Source organism: Nannobrachium achirus, assembly GCF_963921795.1.
Source record: "Nannobrachium achirus genome assembly, chromosome: 7".
Taxonomy (NCBI): Eukaryota; Metazoa; Chordata; class Actinopteri; order Myctophiformes; family Myctophidae; genus Nannobrachium; species Nannobrachium achirus.
This window is the reverse complement of record NC_137816.1, coordinates 31279701-31299567: the sequence shown is the minus strand read 5'-3', so window position 1 is coordinate 31299567 and position 19867 is coordinate 31279701. Positions and strand designations below refer to the sequence as shown.

Here is a 19867-nt window from a genome sequence, read left to right as displayed (position 1 = left end):
GCTGGAGTGTAAATGTCAGCAGCCACTTGTCTTGCATTGCTCATTGTGGGGACCCGGGGTCGAGCCTGGCCCCCGTCGTGTCTCGCATGTGTCCCCTCTATCTACCCTTGGTTTCCTCTTAAATAAAGCATTAAATGTATCACTTAAGCCCCATGTACTTTGTCGCTATACGACAAAAAGCGATCTACATACACTCAAAACGGCGTTGAGCTTGATCTGTAATGTTTGAAAATAAGAATACATGAAAACATGTGGGGAGAAATACTGTGACCATGATTAATGTGACTGAAAAAAGAAGAAGCAAACAGCGGTAGTTTTGTTCACACTACAGGCTGGCACCGAAGCAGCTTTTTGGTGGTGTGACAAAGGTCAAATGAACACTCTGATGCCTTCTGTAGAGGACATTCTTAATCCCTCCCAGCAAGCGTTCCGTTTCATTTGGGAATACAAGACGGCATGTAAGAAAGAAAGCAATGATTTGGGGCCTTTGAGAGTGTGTGTGTGTGTGTGTGTGTGTGTGTGTGTGTGTGTGTGTGTGTGTGTGTGTGTGTGTGTGTGTGTGTGTGTGTGTGCTGTACGTTTGCTGTATTTTACCTCAAAGTTGCCCAGCAGACTGAGGCTAGCAGGTGGAGCGCTGGCACTGAACAGCTGCTGCGACTCTTCAGAGTTCTCGTCTCTCTTCAAACACACCCTAAAGGGTTAACACACACACACACACCATTGTTGGTTCATCCTATACATTTGCCTCTGGTATAGTTTACATAGTTTACATATACATACAAATGAGTCAGCCTGTGTCACAGAGTAGACTGGAAGGTCTACACATAACAAGGATGCAAATTATCTTACATCCCAGGACACAAGCGCGCGTGCGCGCCACACACACACACACACACACACACACACACACACACACACACACACACACACACACACACACACACACACACACACACACACACACACACACACACACACACACACACACACACACACACACACACACACACACACACACACACACACACACACACACACAGAGCTGCCAGTGCCAGCTCATCAAAAGGAGCAGTGAATTTCAGGCCACATCCTGTGTGTGCTTGGTGAGGGGAGGTGCTCCAACAGACTCATGTATATAAAGAACAGGCTGCCATTTTGAGCTTCATGTGTGATTGTGAGTGCAGAGGCAGCAGCAGCACACAGGTGCTGCAGCAGGGGGCAGTGTGACGGAGACAAGACAGCAGGTTAAAGGTGGTGTAAGTGATAATCTGCTGTTAAAATAAGTGTTAAACAGCTCCATATATTCCCCTAGCAATCGTTGCTATAGCGTTTGTTCTGCAACAGTGATCTATCCCTACTATCCAGCTCTTTAGTAAACAGAAAATACGTTCTCAGGTCGGAATACACATTTTACACAATCAGGAGAGAGAATTCATACAGTATGGAGGATTTCTTTTCCTTCTATTTACTGAAGAGCCGAAGAGACAGGGAGACCCCTATTACTTAATCAAACACTCTATAGAGCAACTGGAAGTCATTTCTCTATGGAGAATAATATTGGGTCATCTTAAAATCGTCTCATATAAGCATTGTGGTCCAAAAATAAACAAACGGTTTGCGCAATATTGTCGGGGAGGTGGCTCTGTATGGTTTATGATAGTCAGTCACTCATTTTTGATAAAGCCTGTTTCTAGCACATTAGCGTTTTCTCACCATTAGTTGATTCTTCATATCCATATGAGTCAAACCGCTGAGATCATGTTGTTTATGTTTGGAACACAGTTCTTATATGACGTGATATGAAAAAGGTCAATGGGAATTCAGAATGGGGGGAAAAAACGTGAACCAGGTAGGATGGGTAAATGACGTCAGACTTCACTGCTCTATTATTAAAGGTGAGGGGGGAAAGAAATCACTTTCACCCCCTTTAACATCTGATGGAGGTTTGAGTGACGTCTCAGGGGATATGACCTCACATGACGTGTTATTCATATGATATGTTCTGTTGTTGCTGACAGATGAGTCAGTGTTGGTGAGCATGAGCAACTCTCTCCTCAAAGCACACAGCTGATGACATCATCAAGAATAATGACATGTCTTCACGGGAATACTGAATCCCTTGTTTTTGTTTTCAGGAAGAGACCTGCTCATGTTCTAGGATGTGCGTATCGACAACAGGAATGGCTTTATTTCATGACACCTCATAAATCCCTACTTGTCAAAAATAGCAGTTCTACATACAATCATGTGAGAATTTTTAGAGCATGTAAATACTAGATATGCTATTTTCGCTATTCGGCGTGCCATGAAGTATATATGACTCACCCACATAAACCAGTAGCCTTGTGGTTGGTTACTATTAGACTGTCTGCCCTGAGGTTGGGTGGTCAGGGTTCAATCAACGGTCATACCAAAGACTATAAATGCTACCCAATGCCTCCCTGCTTGGCACTCAGCATCAACGGGCTCTCAACCTTTTCAGGCTGTGACGGCCCAAAATAACCACATTTGAACTGGAGACCCCCCCACCCTGACAAGCACTTGGAATTGTATGAGTTGAGTCATTACATTTTGTTTGACTTGGTTCCACAGATTGTGAAAATAGCCGATCTACAAGTTCGTTGATCGGCTATTTTCAAATTCTTTGCCTCTTATATTATTTGAAAATGTGTTTGTCTTGAAAGGGTCTTAAAAGTCCTCGTCACTTCGCTGTCATTTGGGGACCCCCCCCCCCCCCAAAAAAAAGAAAGAAAAATCATGTGGGGACCCGGCTAGGTGTCCCGGCCCACAGGTTGAGAACCACTGACATAGTGTACATAGTGTCCAGGGGGTGTACATCAAGCTACCTCATCAAGCTACCACACTCTACAGAAACAGGAGATAGGCTCCTGACCTATGGGCCACATGGCTCAGGAACCATCGGTTCCCAAGGCTACTTAGATAAAACCTATTATATGCTTTACTTATTTGACTAGGGTCAGGGTCTACCAGCGTCTACTGATCAAATACTATGTTAATATGACCACTCAGGCTAGCCAAACTGTACATGCAGGTTGAAATATGTGTAGATGAGATGTTAAGGCAAGACTTTATAATATGCAGTATTATGAAATGCAATATCCTCTATAATATTGCTTTTCTTTATGTGTATCCAAGACATCATGTAAACACTCAACAAAATATTTCCAAAGTAGATGAATTTAGTCCTTTGGCCCAAAGGTTCCCAAACTGTTTGCTCAAGACCCAAAAAGGGAAATTTGATATCTCCCCAGGACCCAACCTAGTGAAAATAGCAGATACACAAGCTCACAATGCGACGTGTCGCACCACATTGTGAGTTTGTACATCTGCTATTTTCACAACTTGGAAATGTATGGAATTTATTTGATTTCTGTTTTTATTGAATAACTGAAAACCTTTTTTCATTATTTGTGAAACGTTCGATTTTTGGGGGAAAACAATACACATAATTCTTTACGTAAGGATATTTTCTCTCGACCCATAAAAAGTGTTTGGGGAAACAGTGCGTTGGACGCCTCAGGCCTACTTCAAACTGAACAGGGACCTGTCAAGGAACAGCATTGTGGCCCACATTGGGTCCCACTAGTACACGGGCCGAGACACAGAGTGCCTTCTAAAGTGACAAGAAGCAGAGATGAATGTCCGTGTACCTTTTCCCAGAGGCCCAGGGCTGACCCTTACAGGCTGTCAGAGACGGGTCCAGGTCAAAGTAGCCCGTCGGGTTCCTTCTCTGAGGGACCTGTGACAGACGGAAACCGTGGTTAGAAAGCACACAGTGACAATATCAGTAGTCTCTCGAGACAAGACTCAACACTTTTTTTTAACAGTCTGTGCAACGCAAGCTCTGAAAGTGCAAAATAACTACAGCGGAACTACAAGTGACCCACTTCACACTGTTTAAATTAGTCGAAGCATGTCTAGCTTGCTTCTTAGCAGAAATGGAAATTCAACAATACGTTTTATAGATATTTTTAAAATGTATTTTTGGGTTGGAAGTGACAAACAAAGCTGACAGCTTCCATTTGCGACTTTCAGGACGTGTAGTTCCAGACTCTAAGTAACAATCAAAGATTGTGGAACATGTGCGTTAAAGTTTAGGCTGTTTTTTTTCTCTGTTATCAGGCAGTTAGCACTGTTAGCATCCCATGTTAGAATTGATGGCTAATCATTATGTCTTTGATTCAACTTAATAACAGACATTGTGGTGTATACTGTATGTGTACTCTTTCGTGTGTATTGTGTGTGCGCACGCACATGTGAGAGTGCATGCATGCATGTGTTAGTTTGATACCCAGACTGATCACATGACAGGAAACAGAGCTCGCCAAGGAGTCACGTGATGATTACAATAGGCTACGGCAGATGACAACGGTAACCGGAAATGATCAGCGCTCGATAGATAGACCTGCCGTCGTCGCAGCCGTCTCTACAACGCCAGAAGCTCCCTTTCCATGTTGCGTTCAGTAAAAGGGGTGGGACCCCGTCATTGACGGCTGTTTCCTTGTTTGCATAACGATTTTGACTGCTACAGCGATTACGTCATAGCAGCCTTAGTCCCGCCTCGCATTGCGGTTGTAGAAACGGGCTGCTTAAATTGCCTAATCTCACTTCAACTGCAATTTAGTCAGAGAGTTACAGCGGCTGATGAGGCACAGCTACAAACGAGTCACAACGTGTGCCTTTGTGTGTGTGTCAACCTTATCCAACCACAGAGCCAGTATGAAAGTGTGTCTTAATGGCAAACAGTTGCATTCTGAGTACTGTGGTCCATTGTACATGTTGTGATTGGGGGGTGGAGAATAAGATCTATGCCGATGCCCTTTCACGTGCCATGTTGACAACGAGGGAATCAATGTGTGTGAGAGAGTGTGTGTGTGTGTGTGTGTGTGTGTGTGTGTGTGTGTGTGTGTGTGTGTGTGTGTGTGTGTGTGTGTGTGTGCGTGTGTGTGTGTATGTCTTACAGGGCTGGAGAGCAGGGGCAGGCCGGTGCATGGGTGGAAGGCCTTTGTCGCGGTGGCATCTAACGAGCGTCGGTTCTGCTTCTTCCAGCTGTTGCAGGGACGCAGGGGGGAGGGGCTGTGAGACCGCTGTAGCACATAGAGAGACAGAGACGGACAGAGAGAGGGATGGATGGAGAGAGATGAGAAAAAGAGGGTGGGGAGGGAGAGAGGGATGGAGAGGGAGATGAGAAAGAGGGTGAGGAGAGAGAGAGAGAGAGAGAGAGAGAGAGAGAGAGAGAGAGAATCACACAGTGAGCCTCAGACAGCTGGCCAGTAAAACAACACCAGCCGTATTCATCAGAGAGTGTTTTCACAGGAGCTGCATGTTGATCCCTCCAGCTGCTGCTCATACAGGGAACACTGTAAAACTTTGAACACTTTCACCATTTATGCACCAACGTCAAATCACAAATAGACCCACTGGGGTTTATATAAAGGACGTTAGGTATAGCACAGAGACCGGACTTCTTATAGGGTGAATTCTGGATATTACAAGGCAAACTGTCTGTTTAATGCTGCTTTCACACACTGGCAGACATACAAAGCTACAGAATGCTACCATTCGATGTTTGTAGCTGCTACAGAATCTACCATCCAAGGTGAGCTGGCTTCAACTGCAGCTACCAGTTTAACCGTTTCCACTCGCCTTCTCTCTTCACACAATTCCTGCTTCTAATGGGAGGGAGGCTAATTATTTCCGCCAGACAGTTCCGTGTTCTTTTTAAGGCTTTATATTGTTCTCACTCGTCGGACGCATGCTGACATCCACGAACGTGTTGATCAACACTTCAACAGTGACAGAAATTCTATGTCGCTTCGTATCTTCGTATCCTTTGTGTCTGCCAGTGTGAAAACAGCACTTTGCACTAATATACAGTTTAACCACATTAACCCTGGCATCTCTATTATGGGCAAACTAAAAATTAATTAATTAAAATTAAATAAAATGTTTAAACATTTCTCATAACTAAATCTACAAAAGCACGTGTGGCACCCCAACACGTTGAGCTTGAGGATCAGCTACTTTCACTATGTGTTGTACAACAACAACAAAGGATAAAGGGCTCAAGTGGTTCAACAAGCCGTGTCCTTTTTCATCCAGGAAGTTATTAAAAAACACAACAAAGTAAATACTGTGACGGCAGTGGCTCTCAAACTTTCAAGGACCCCCTCGACTCTGAGAGCGTACAAATGTACCAGCGTTTCATTTGCTGCAAGCTAGTACATCTGTCATTTTTGTAATATTTATTTTTGTTTTTAAATATCAAGAATGTTTTTCAGGTGGGGTCCATGGCCAAATATACATATTAATTTGGGGGTACTTGACATGAAACAGAACCACTGCTGTAAAGGGTCCATTGGGAGCCCTCCTCCAAGGCAGTGGTTCTCAACCTTATCAGGCGCGACCCCCAAAAGAATCATATTTTTATTTTTTAAGATTTGTTTTTGGGCTTTTTGCCTTTATTGGATAGGACAGTAGACTGACAGGAAATGGGGGAGAGACAGGGAGTGACATGCGGCAAAGGTCGCCCGGATCGGGAATCGAACCGGCGACGCCGACAGGCATTGATGCCGAAATGGCAATGCCTATATGGTATGCGTCTGGTCCACTAGGCCACCAGGCACCCCAAGAATCATCTTTTAACTGGGGACCCCCCACCCTGATGAGCACTAAGAGTTGAGGCATTACATTCTGTATAAAACGGTTCTATTGTGAAAATAGCAGATCTACATTCTCATTTTGAAAGCATGTAGATCTGCTATTTTCACAATTTCTGCCTCTAATGTTTGACAATTTGGCCAGTGTTTAATTTGTAATTTTAGAGGTATTAAAAAGTCCTTAAATTGTCACTTTAGAAATGTGCAGATACCCTCTCTATACACTTAAATGTTATTTTGGTTTGTTCACTGTTGAGTGAGAAAACAATGTTGGACATTAAGTTAATCATCTGGGCACCCCCCAAAATAATTTGGCGACCCCCCCTGGGGGTCCCGACCCACAGGTTGAGAACCATGAACCCCACGTTGAGTTCCTTACCAACAGGTTAGTGGGAGGCGTGGCCTCTGGACTGGAGGGGCAGCTGGAGTCTGCAGAGCCGCAAGGCGCCCGGTTCTCGTCCTGGGGGGCAGTGGTCTGGGGGATGCTGCGGCTCGGACACCCCAGGGACGGCCCGGTGGCGTCGAGGTGGTGCAGGTTGGTCTTCAGGCCGTTCTGCAGAAGAGGGGGAGGGGAAGGGGAGGAGGAGCGGGGGTCGAGGGCGCCGGGAGGGGGCGGCGTCCGGGCCCCGGGCTCTTCTCTGGAGCAAGTCTGTTGTAAACGTTGGCCGTGGGGGGCGGGCTGGCCTGTGAACGAGGGGTCTTCAAGTGTAAAGTGAGCTCCGTTGTGGGCTCGGGGGGAAGGAGGACGGCGTGCGGTCCCCAGGTCCACGCGGGGCCTCTCTGTGCAAACAGGTGTGCGTGTGGCGGCAGCGCTGTGCGGTGGCGGCGGCTCGTGTCCCGGCGCGTGGCCGTTGGTGGCAGTGTGCGAGGTGGTGGTGTGCGAGACGTGCTGCAGAGGAGTGTGAGGAGGGGCGTGCGAGTAGGTGGTGCGCACCGTGTGCGTGACCGTGGTGGTGTGTGTGTGGTGCAGGGGGCTGCCGCTGCGGCTGTGCACGGGAGACAGCGAAGGCGCCGACAGGCGCTCCTGGATCAGTCTGGTGATGTCCTGGACCGCCTGGGCGATCAGGGAGCTGTCTCGCTCCCTCTCCTTCTCCCTCTCCTTCTCCCTCTCCTTCTCCGTGTCCTTCTCCTCCTCTCTCTGCTCTCTGGTCTCGGTCAGTTTCAGCTTCCTGCAGGCGGCAGGTTTGGGGGAGGAGCTCTCCCGTTTGTAAAACGCGGCGTCGCCCACGGGCGTGTCGGGGAAGGGGGCGGGCCGGTACCGCCCCATGGTCTCGTAAGAGGGCGGCAGTGCGTCTGGCTCTTTGGTCTTGTTGGCGGCCACGTCGTCGTGGTTACCGCCCCACATGGCTTTGGGCATGGTGTCGGGGGCAAACAGGCCCGGCGGGAGGGGCGGGGTGGTCGGGTCGCAGAAGTTGAGCCTCTGGGCGATGCGGGCGATCACTTCCTGCCTCTCCTGCAGCAGGGAGCCTATCAGGGGGTTGGTGGTCTCGGTGGGCCTGGGGGAGGGGCAGCGCGGCGGCTCGGCCAGTGAGAAGGCCTTAAAGGCCCTGAGCGGCGGCTCGGGGACGGGCGTCTTGGAGATGTCGCCGTTGGTGTCGTTGGCCAGGCCGAAGTGGTCTGCATGCGGTGGGGGCTCTGGGGAGCCGTTCAGGCTGGGGTACAGCCACCTGGACACAGCACAGTTTAGTTGACCTTTCATTGTCAAACATATAATTGCAATTTAATTTTGTGGTTTAATTAGCCAGTAGCTATGCCCCTCCCAAAAAGCTTTTGTCCAATGCTAGCTTAGAATAACTTCCTGCTTGCCAAGGTTTGCCTTGGCAACAGCCTTGGCAAGCTGCCGGTTGCTAAGCTAGCATTGGACAAAAAAGTGAAGTGGCAAATTAACTTTTGTGACTGGACTGGACAAGTGAATGGGAAATGTAGTTGTCCAGAGGACACTGTGCCTCAAAAAGTTAATGTCAAGTCCTGCTACTAGCTAGTCCCTACCCTGTCAAGATGGCTGCCTGGGGGAGGGGCAGCCCAGTATGACATCAGCCTTGCAAGCCCTAATAGGCATGAAAATTACATTTCTGTTTGCCTTTTGGTCTTTTTTTAAACAAACATTGCCACAGGCAGATATGATATTTATACAAATAAATGACTGGCAATGACCGATATCAATAATCAAAATACATCATTTACATGATATAATGATGAAAATAATTCTATACATGTTCTATACAAAAAAAAAATCTAAATATTTAATCTACAAGGTAGTGAGCTAGTGGAGAATGTATGAATGTTTCTCAACATTTGCAATTAGCTCAAATAATAGCGATCAGGTGATGATGTAAGGACAGCGCCAGGCCTACCTGGACGTCTTGGCTCCGGGCAGGTGTGAGGAGGGGGAGTGGGAGCGGGAGGGGGTGGGGCTGGGGGAGTGGGAGCTCCTGTGGAACAGCGGGGAGCCCTGACGTGGAGGGAGGTTGACCTGCAGAGACCAGGCCAGGTTATTAGTAGAGCACATTAAAACAAGGCAATACCATGTGCTTTACATAAAACATGAAGCTAAAGAAGCACTTTATAACAGGACTTGCAGTTGTAACAGGATCTGAAATCAGTACAAATTAAGAAAAAGAGAAAAAAAATATCTTCTTAATAGGACACAAACCTATAAATATGGAAGTTTCAAACTCAAACAGAAGTTTGAATACAATAAAAAGTAAAAAAGTAAAAATGAAATAGTAAAATTACAGTGCAGAAGAATAAGTAAAGAAATCTAAATTATTGACCCCCCCAATCCCTTCAGAATCAATCGAATTGATCAGTCGGATGCACTTATGCACAGCTTATGTCAGTGGTTCTCAACCTTTTCAGGCCGTGACCCCCAAAATAATCACATTTTAACTGGAGACCCCCCACCCAGACGAACACTAAGACGCAATTTCTGCCTCTAATATTTGATAATTTGGCCATTGTTTAATTTGTCAAACAATGTAAGTTAATCATCGGTGGTCCCGACCCACAGGTTGAGAACCACCGGCTTATGTACACAAACCCCACTGACCTGCGGCAGCTCTCCGTTCTGACATGGGTGGAGGAGGCCGTCGGTGGAGGTCTTGCCGTAGAGAGAGAGGCCGGTGATGGGGATGTTGCTGATGGGGAGGTTGGGGATGGAGGCTGTGTTGATGGAGAGGCTGGCCATGGGGTGGTGGAGGTGCTGGTGCTGGTGGGGGGTCTTGCCGCCGTAGAGGGGCAGGTTGCTGCTGTTCAGGACCTTCTCCTTGCTGGGGTGGTGTTGGTGGTTGTTCCTGAGGCCGGGGGTCTTGGTGTAGAGCGGAGGCAGGCCCGTGTGGATGCTGCAGTGCAGGGTGGGGTAGGTGGGCTGGCGGGGCAGCGACTGGACGCGCACGCGCAGCGCCACACTCTGCGACACGTTGGGCACCGGGAAGAGGTGCTCCGAGGGGGGCTGGGAGAACTGCCACACCAGCTCCTCGTCTGCCGCGCTGATCCTGAGAGAGAGAGAGAGAGGGGACACATAGGGTGTCTATCAGTGTTTTTCAAACTTTTAAATTTCATGGTCTCCCCGACAGTGTACACATTTTTTTTGTACACTGTTAGAGTTACAAACTTGTTGCGACCGTCAGGGAGCAGTTTACTATGAAAACCTCCACCGGCCGTCCGTCCGTCCGTCCGTCCGTCCGTCCGTCACACGTCACACCTTTGCCCTGCTCATATCTCCGCATCAGTATGACATCACACCACGTGTACACAAACCTTTGTGTACGTTGCTGTGGCAACAGTCTGTTGTTGCTGGTCTGTTAGTGTACGTTAGCAACCACCTTAGCAACCATGGTTTTACCCTAGCAACCAACTGTTTACCCTAGCAACCAACTGTTTACCATAGCAACCATGTTTTTTTACCCTAGCAACCAACTGTTTACCATAGCAACCAGATACGCAGAGCAGGGATCTCCATATATGGGCATAAACAGGTGACATCACACTGATGTCAGATACTCAGAGCAGGGATTTCTCCATAATATATGGGCATAAAAGGGATTCTGTTAGGGATCTCCATATATGGGCATAAAAGGGATTCTGTTAGGGATCTCCATATATGGGCATAAAAGGGATTCTGTTAGGGATCTCCATATATGGGCATACAAGGGATTCTGTTAGGGATCTCCATATATGGGCATAAAAGGGATTCTGTTAGGGATCTCCATATATGGGCATAAAAGGGATTCTGTTAGGGATCTCCATATATGGGCATACAAGGGATTCTGTTAGGGATCTCCATATATGGGCATAAAAGGGATTCTGTTAGCTGTTAGTGATCTCCATATATGGGCATAAAAGGGATGCTGTTAGGGATCTCCATATATGGGCATAAAAGGGATTCTGTTAGGGATCTCCATATATGGGCATGAAAGGGATTCTGTTAGGGATCTCCATATATGGGCATAAAAGGGATTGTATCCCAGATGATGCCCTGTTAGGAGATCCACACTAACAGAATCCATATATGGTCCTACCGACAGCTGCTATAAGCCAACCCTGGCGATAAGGTCTGAGTCGAAGAAATGCTTCTTTCCTGGCAAGAATTGCCCCTTTATACTGTAGGGCTCGTTTGTGTATTGTATGACATCACGCCACATCATCGGCTGAGGACTGTGTGATGTCATCATATCTCCATATATGGAGACATAAGTTGCTCATGCCCAAATATGGGCTGGTGAGGTCAGACTTAGTGTGATGCGTAGGTTATCTCCATATATGGAGATTCAACTTCAATGAGTAACCATGGCAAACTGTCAACTGCCCGTATGTCTTGATAATTGGTAAAACAAACTTTTGGCCTATTTGTGGAGATAAGCGACCAACGGTCGCTTATCTCCCGATTAGGGAGTCTTACTGGTATAGGTCCATTCAGACCTCCTTAAAGGAACCCACAGAGTCCCTGGAATCCACTTTGGGGCCTTTTCCACCGGCAAAGAACCGGTTTGGGTTCTTTCTGGCAACTTTCTAGGAACCTTGATTCGTTCTTGTTAACCGACCGCGGAACCAACTCGGTTCTCGGTGGAAAAGCTCACCTCTGGTTCATCCCATAGGCGGGAGAAAGAACCCAAACCGGTTCTTTGCCGGTGGAAAAGGCCCCTTTGAGAACACTGGTCTATGAACGGGCCTCTCTAAAAATGTTGTTGACATCCATGAACTCTGGGAAGGTTTAAGCCGCCGGTGATTCAGTCACCACTTCCTGTGATTCACTTTTTACTTCCTGACCTGAACCACAAAATGGTGTTTCCATTGATTGATGTTTTGACATTTTGAGGCTTGCTCCCAAAGGTCAGCCGTTAAACGCCAAAACACAACATCAATCTGTTCTAACGTTAAAACAAGAGTAATAATAAAAAGGGTATTGTGAGATTAAAAGTGTGTGTGTGTGTGTGTGTGTGTGTGTGTGTGTGTGTGTGTGTGTGTGTGTGTGTGTGTGTGTGTGTGTGTGTGTGTGTGTGTGTGTGTGTGCGCGCGTGCGTGGCAGACCTGTAGAGGATGTTCCTGGGTACGATGCCATGCGAGGCGCTCAGCCACGCACTGAGCTGGGAGAAGAACACGTAAGATCTGACGGCAAGCAGCAGGGTCTTCTCTTCGATGAAGCGGTCACCACTCCTAACACACAACACACAGACCACCGCAGGACACAACACAGTGAGAACACAACACAACAGATAGGAAACATGCCAGCTGATCAAGCGCAGTGATTCTCAACCTTTTCAGGCCACGACCCCCAAAATAATCCTATTTTAACTGGTGACCCGACCCCCCCCCCCCCACCCTGACGAGCACTAAGAGTTCAGGCATTACATTTTGTATAACACGGTTCTATTGTGAAAATACGTTGCAAGGCGTTGCGAGCATGTAGATCGGCTATTTTCACAATCTTCGCCGCTAATATTTGACAATTTGACAAATGTTTAATTTTACATTTGAAATATGCAGATACCCTCTATACACTTAAAACACTCTATGTTGGTTTGTTTACTGTTGAGTGAGAAAACAATGTTGGACATTAAGTCAATCATCTGGGGACCCCCCAAAATAATTTGGGGACCCCCCCACAGGTTGAGAACCACTGATCTAGCGAACGACTTACACTTCTCGGGACGGGATCCTGTGAGGTTTTAAGTGCGCCAGTGTATGTGGGCGTTGTGTGTGTGTGTGTGTGTGTGTGTGTGTGTGTGTGTGTGTGTGTGTGTGTATGTGTGTGTGTGTGTGTGTGTGTGTGTAATCATCTTGTCCTCCCCACAGCGCAGGCAAGAGGGAATTGGTGGCCGACGTAGTGATTTGTCGCACTAATTAGGTGAGTTTTATTCATTGTGTGGGGTTTTTTTGAGCGGAGGGGCTAAGTGCATCTGTGCAAGCTGGTGTTTGTGTGTACATTAATGAATTGTCCTGGGACGAGTGTAAAGTGCCGGTATGCACTTTAAAGTTCCCACATTATTACTGGATTATTGCGAGTATTGATGCAGCCTTGTTTGAGAGTATATCAGCTCATTTTAAACTTGCTTTAGAGTAAATTAGATTAACCACTTTCAAACTGGCGCCCCAATGTCATTAAAGCTGGTGAAAGTTTCCCAAAACTTAGCAAACTTTTCTAAAATAGCGAAGATAGCCCATCTACACCAGTGTTGTTTTTGTTGACGAGACGATGACGAAAATGATTTCGTTGACGCCCCTTTTTTTCATGACGATGACGTGACGTTAACGTAACGAGCTAAACATATGTCTGACGAAAATATGACGAGACGAATGTGTGTTTTCGTTGACATAACGAAGACGAGACGAACATCTGGTCTTCGGACGACGTTAAATAAACATGCATGAAAGCCAGACAATATTATTGTAGTTGTTTCAATGGAGGAGTAGTGGCCAATCATATGGAACGTTCTAGGACGCATATAGCAACAGGCTCTGTGATTGGCTGGGATGTCGGCATGATTACACACGTGTTGTTTGTTGTCGTCAACTTTTCAGAAGTTAGTTGCACACATTACTGCTGGAAATGCTATTACATTTCTATTGGGATATGAAAGCTAATCATCTGATTGAGGAAAGACCTACTGTAGGTCTGCGTCATGCAGCAGCGCCGTCAACATTAATTAATAGATTTGGTCGTCGGAAAAGAAGACACGATATGGATATATTTTACAATCCAGGAAATAATGCAGGCTTACTTACGACGGAGCGGCTGCAATTCCAATCCGGTAAGCTGACGGTCCTTTTAACAAAATGATAGTCCTTACTCCTTTGCCTTGAGTCGATTTGCTTATTGACAAGTTGACAACTGTCCCATCCGTGGTCGCTTTCCTACTAATACTATCGCAACGTTTTCTATAACATCTGGTGCTAAGCTTCAGGCTAATGTTGGCTTTTAAGCAAACGTAAATTAATTGGATTGTTTGTTGCAAACTGTTGATGCAAACTTTGTTTTCGCTGGATCATGGATGTGGAGGTCGCTGTATGCGGAGCTATTATTCCCAAAGGCTAAGTTAGTGACGTAGTGGTTGTTTGTTTCCGTTTAGCGGCCGCCGACGATGCGTATGACCGTGACGTCACTTGTAAATCCTTGGAACTCGGGGACGGTTCTCAGTACCGTGTGTGTGTGTGTGTGTGTGTGTGTGTGTGTGTGTGTGTGTGTGTGTGTGTGTGTGTGTGTGTGTGTGTGTGTGTGTGTGTGTGTGTGTGTGTGTGTGTGTGTACTCTGTAGTGTGAAAGTGCAAGTGGCCAGTTCAGTGATACCATACCAAAAAAGATGCATAGTATTCTTATATTATATTATTATGATATTGCCTCCTGTGTGAACTGTGCATATAAATAGGATGGGGCAGGTGTAATATACACTTGTTATTAGCCCATATACCGGTACATATTGCTTGAATCATGAATTCAATTGCACCTGTCAACTTTGATTATTTCCAATGTCTATTAAATACTTAATGTATTTATTTAAAGACACATTTTTCTTTTTGACTAAAACTATTGACTAAAACTGGACTAAAACCTTTGTGTGGGTTCGTCGACTAAAACTTGACTAAAACCTTTTGAGTTCTAGTCGACTAAAACTACTATCAAGGATATAAATGACTAAAATCTGACTAAAACTAATAAGCATTTCGTCAAAAAGACTAAGACTAAGACTAAATCTAAAATGCCCGCCAAAAACAACACTGATCTACACGCTCACAAAAACATCGGCTATTTTCGCATACAACAAAGTATAAGTTCAATTAGGTGGAGATACACGTTTGTGAAAATGACAGCTGCAATAGAGACCCATGTCTTCAGACTCCACCTCAACCACTAGCACTAGTCTCCCTTGTAAATCCTGTCTTGTCACCTTTGTTCGATAGATGCAACTTTACTATCCAGATATATCTTGGTCACTTGTTCTTATGTTTTGGTTAATTATATTAGTTTTTTCTTGACCACAAATATTCGGAATGTTATTTACAGTCGACAGCGTGTTGTTTAGACAGATGCAAGGTTCATTGTTTACTTGGTATCCTAGATTCTTTGAGGTACAACGTTGTTTTCTTTGCACTCTACTTATAAATACATTATTTATTGACTGGAGTTCATGCTTACTCTGCTATTCCGTTCTCACTGCAGTAAGTAACACTTATTAAGAGCGTCTGCTCAATGCTTAAATTGAAAATTGGAATACAATGGTGTGCGTGTGTGCATGCGGTCAGGGGCGTCACAAGGGGGGGGGGGGGGGGGGAGTGGGACTGAGTTACTAGGGCCCAAGTTGGAGGGGCCTTAACTATATTATACTTTAGCTATTGAAAAATATCTAGCAGATCTGTCGTGAAAATGTGTGCAAATCTTTGAATATATGTATTTTATATTATATTATATTTATATTGACAAATGTTTAATTTTACATTTGAAATATGCAGATACCCTCTATACACTTAAAACACTCTATGTTGGTTTGTTTACTGTTGAGTGAGAAAACAATGTTGGACATTAAGTCAATCATCTGGGGACCCCCCAAAATAATTTGGGGACCCCCCCACAGGTTGAGAACCACTGATCTAGCGAACGACTTACACTTCTCGGGACGGGATCCTGTGAGGTTTTAAGTGCGCCAGTGTATGTGGGCGTTGTGTGTGTGTGTGTGTGTGTGTGTGTGTGTGTGTGTGTGTGTGTGTGTGTATGTGTGTGTGTGTGTGTGTGTGTGTAATCATCTTGTCCTCCCCACAGCGCAGGCAAGAGGGAATTGGTGGCCGACGTAGTGATTTGTCGCACTAATTAGGTGAGTTTTATTCATTGTGTGGGGTTTTTTTGAGCGGAGGGGCTAAGTGCATCTGTGCAAGCTGGTGTTTGTGTGTACATTAATGAATTGTCCTGGGACGAGTGTAAAGTGCCGGTATGCACTTTAAAGTTCCCACATTATTACTGGATTATTGCGAGTATTGATGCAGCCTTGTTTGAGAGTATATCAGCTCATTTTAAACTTGCTTTAGAGTAAATTAGATTAACCACTTTCAAACTGGCGCCCCAATGTCATTAAAGCTGGTGAAAGTTTCCCAAAACTTAGCAAACTTTTCTAAAATAGCGAAGATAGCCCATCTACACCAGTGTTGTTTTTGTTGACGAGACGATGACGAAAATGATTTCGTTGACGCCCCTTTTTTTCATGACGATGACGTGACGTTAACGTAACGAGCTAAACATATGTCTGACGAAAATATGACGAGACGAATGTGTGTTTTCGTTGACATAACGAAGACGAGACGAACATCTGGTCTTCGGACGACGTTAAATAAACATGCATGAAAGCCAGACAATATTATTGTAGTTGTTTCAATGGAGGAGTAGTGGCCAATCATATGGAACGTTCTAGGACGCATATAGCAACAGGCTCTGTGATTGGCTGGGATGTCGGCATGATTACACACGTGTTGTTTGTTGTCGTCAACTTTTCAGAAGTTAGTTGCACACATTACTGCTGGAAATGCTATTACATTTCTATTGGGATATGAAAGCTAATCATCTGATTGAGGAAAGACCTACTGTAGGTCTGCGTCATGCAGCAGCGCCGTCAACATTAATTAATAGATTTGGTCGTCGGAAAAGAAGACACGATATGGATATATTTTACAATCCAGGAAATAATGCAGGCTTACTTACGACGGAGCGGCTGCAATTCCAATCCGGTAAGCTGACGGTCCTTTTAACAAAATGATAGTCCTTACTCCTTTGCCTTGAGTCGATTTGCTTATTGACAAGTTGACAACTGTCCCATCCGTGGTCGCTTTCCTACTAATACTATCGCAACGTTTTCTATAACATCTGGTGCTAAGCTTCAGGCTAATGTTGGCTTTTAAGCAAACGTAAATTAATTGGATTGTTTGTTGCAAACTGTTGATGCAAACTTTGTTTTCGCTGGATCATGGATGTGGAGGTCGCTGTATGCGGAGCTATTATTCCCAAAGGCTAAGTTAGTGACGTAGTGGTTGTTTGTTTCCGTTTAGCGGCCGCCGACGATGCGTATGACCGTGACGTCACTTGTAAATCCTTGGAACTCGGGGACGGTTCTCAGTACCGTGTGTGTGTGTGTGTGTGTGTGTGTGTGTGTGTGTGTGTGTGTGTGTGTGTGTGTGTGTGTGTGTGTGTGTGTGTGTGTGTGTGTGTGTGTGTGTGTGTGTGTACTCTGTAGTGTGAAAGTGCAAGTGGCCAGTTCAGTGATACCATACCAAAAAAGATGCATAGTATTCTTATATTATATTATTATGATATTGCCTCCTGTGTGAACTGTGCATATAAATAGGATGGGGCAGGTGTAATATACACTTGTTATTAGCCCATATACCGGTACATATTGCTTGAATCATGAATTCAATTGCACCTGTCAACTTTGATTATTTCCAATGTCTATTAAATACTTAATGTATTTATTTAAAGACACATTTTTCTTTTTGACTAAAACTATTGACTAAAACTGGACTAAAACCTTTGTGTGGGTTCGTCGACTAAAACTTGACTAAAACCTTTTGAGTTCTAGTCGACTAAAACTACTATCAAGGATATAAATGACTAAAATCTGACTAAAACTAATAAGCATTTCGTCAAAAAGACTAAGACTAAGACTAAATCTAAAATGCCCGCCAAAAACAACACTGATCTACACGCTCACAAAAACATCGGCTATTTTCGCATACAACAAAGTATAAGTTCAATTAGGTGGAGATACACGTTTGTGAAAATGACAGCTGCAATAGAGACCCATGTCTTCAGACTCCACCTCAACCACTAGCACTAGTCTCCCTTGTAAATCCTGTCTTGTCACCTTTGTTCGATAGATGCAACTTTACTATCCAGATATATCTTGGTCACTTGTTCTTATGTTTTGGTTAATTATATTAGTTTTTTCTTGACCACAAATATTCGGAATGTTATTTACAGTCGACAGCGTGTTGTTTAGACAGATGCAAGGTTCATTGTTTACTTGGTATCCTAGATTCTTTGAGGTACAACGTTGTTTTCTTTGCACTCTACTTATAAATACATTATTTATTGACTGGAGTTCATGCTTACTCTGCTATTCCGTTCTCACTGCAGTAAGTAACACTTATTAAGAGCGTCTGCTCAATGCTTAAATTGAAAATTGGAATACAATGGTGTGCGTGTGTGCATGCGGTCAGGGGCGTCACAAGGGGGGGGGGGGGGGGGAGTGGGACTGAGTTACTAGGGCCCAAGTTGGAGGGGCCTTAACTATATTATACTTTAGCTATTGAAAAATATCTAGCAGATCTGTCGTGAAAATGTGTGCAAATCTTTGAATATATGTATTTTCTAACTCAAATTTTGCTTCTGGGGGGTCCCTCGAACGAAATATTTTGAGATGGGGGTCCATGGCCAAATACATATCATTTTGGGGGTCCTTCACAAGAAAAGGTTTGGGCATCACTGTCATAGAAACATAGTTTTTTCAAAAAACCTTAGAAGGATTTGAAATATACAAAGACTTGCACACATTTTCATGATTTTTCAAAAATAGCAGATCTACAAGCTGTGAGCTTTTATATCTGCTATTTTTCAATAGTTAAAAGTACCCAGGGCCCAGAATGTGGTGCGACACCCCTGCATGCGGTGTGTGTCTTACTGTCTGGGTACGGGCTGTAGGGTCCATCTCTCCAGCAGCAGAGCATCCTGTTTGAAGACGGGGTCACTGACGGGGTCGCTGGGCGGACACTCGTCCCCGTAGCAGCAGTCCGGCAGCAGCATCACCTCGATCATGATGGGGATGCTGTTCCTCCACAGCAACATCACCTCAGAGCGCGTCCGCCTGGCCTGCCCACACTGGACAACACACAAACACACACACACACACACACACACACACACACACACACACACACACACACACACACACACACACACACACACACACACACACACACACACACACACACACACACACACACACACACACACACACACACACACACACACACACACACACACACACACACACAGGACAGCAGAGTTTGTGATGACTAATGTGAATAAAGACGAGAGGCTTTGTGAACAGTCTCAACCAAATGGGACCCAAACAGAGCCAAACAAAGGTTGTATCTCAGTGGTTCTCAACCTGTGGGTTAATTTAATGTGCAACATGGTTTTCTCACTCAACAGTAAACAAAACAAAATAAAATGAAAGTGTATCTGCACATTTCTAAAGTGACAATTCAAGGAACTTTTTAATGCCTCTAGAGTCACAATAGAACCGTGTTATACAAAATGTAATTCCTCAACTCTTAGTGCTCGTAGGGTGGGGGGGTCCCTGTGTGTGTGTGTGTGTGTGTGTGTGTGTGTGTGTGTGTGTGTGTGTACTGCATGTGTTACCTGGGGTAGTTTGTCGCTGCACTCGTGCTTGTGAAGAGGCGGCATGGCCGACTGGGCAGGTGGGCAGTGGAGCCCCTCGGTGCGGCCCTTCACAGAGCATTCTGGAGTCCGGCCCTCGGTGATGAGCAGGGTCAGGAACACCAGGAACTCCTCGGCATCGTACTCGAAAAACTCCTCCGACGCATCTGGACAACACAGAGGAAAGAGAGAGAGAGAGGGGGGAGTCAGGGGAGTCTAGTAGCACACACATTGTCAGTAGTTACTGTAGTTTTAAAAAGGGGGAAATC

At 45.4% G+C, this 19867-nt stretch overlaps 1 protein-coding gene across 1 annotated transcript in view; it reads right to left on the bottom strand.

The window, feature by feature from the left end:
* Window positions 1-19867, bottom strand: part of atosa (atos homolog A) — a 70367-nt gene that overhangs the window by 6811 nt on the left and 43689 nt on the right. Inside the window, exons 2-10 of the mRNA XM_080730750.1 lie at window positions 19581-19765; window positions 18838-19034; window positions 12210-12335; window positions 9730-10174; window positions 9035-9153; window positions 7060-8347; window positions 4983-5108; window positions 3672-3760; window positions 595-691 (exon numbers count right to left, since the gene is read on the bottom strand). Coding sequence (XP_080586876.1) covers window positions 595-691; window positions 3672-3760; window positions 4983-5108; window positions 7060-8347; window positions 9035-9153; window positions 9730-10174; window positions 12210-12335; window positions 18838-19034; window positions 19581-19765 — 2672 coding nt within the window. The remainder of the gene's footprint in view (window positions 1-594; window positions 692-3671; window positions 3761-4982; window positions 5109-7059; window positions 8348-9034; window positions 9154-9729; window positions 10175-12209; window positions 12336-18837; window positions 19035-19580; window positions 19766-19867) is intronic.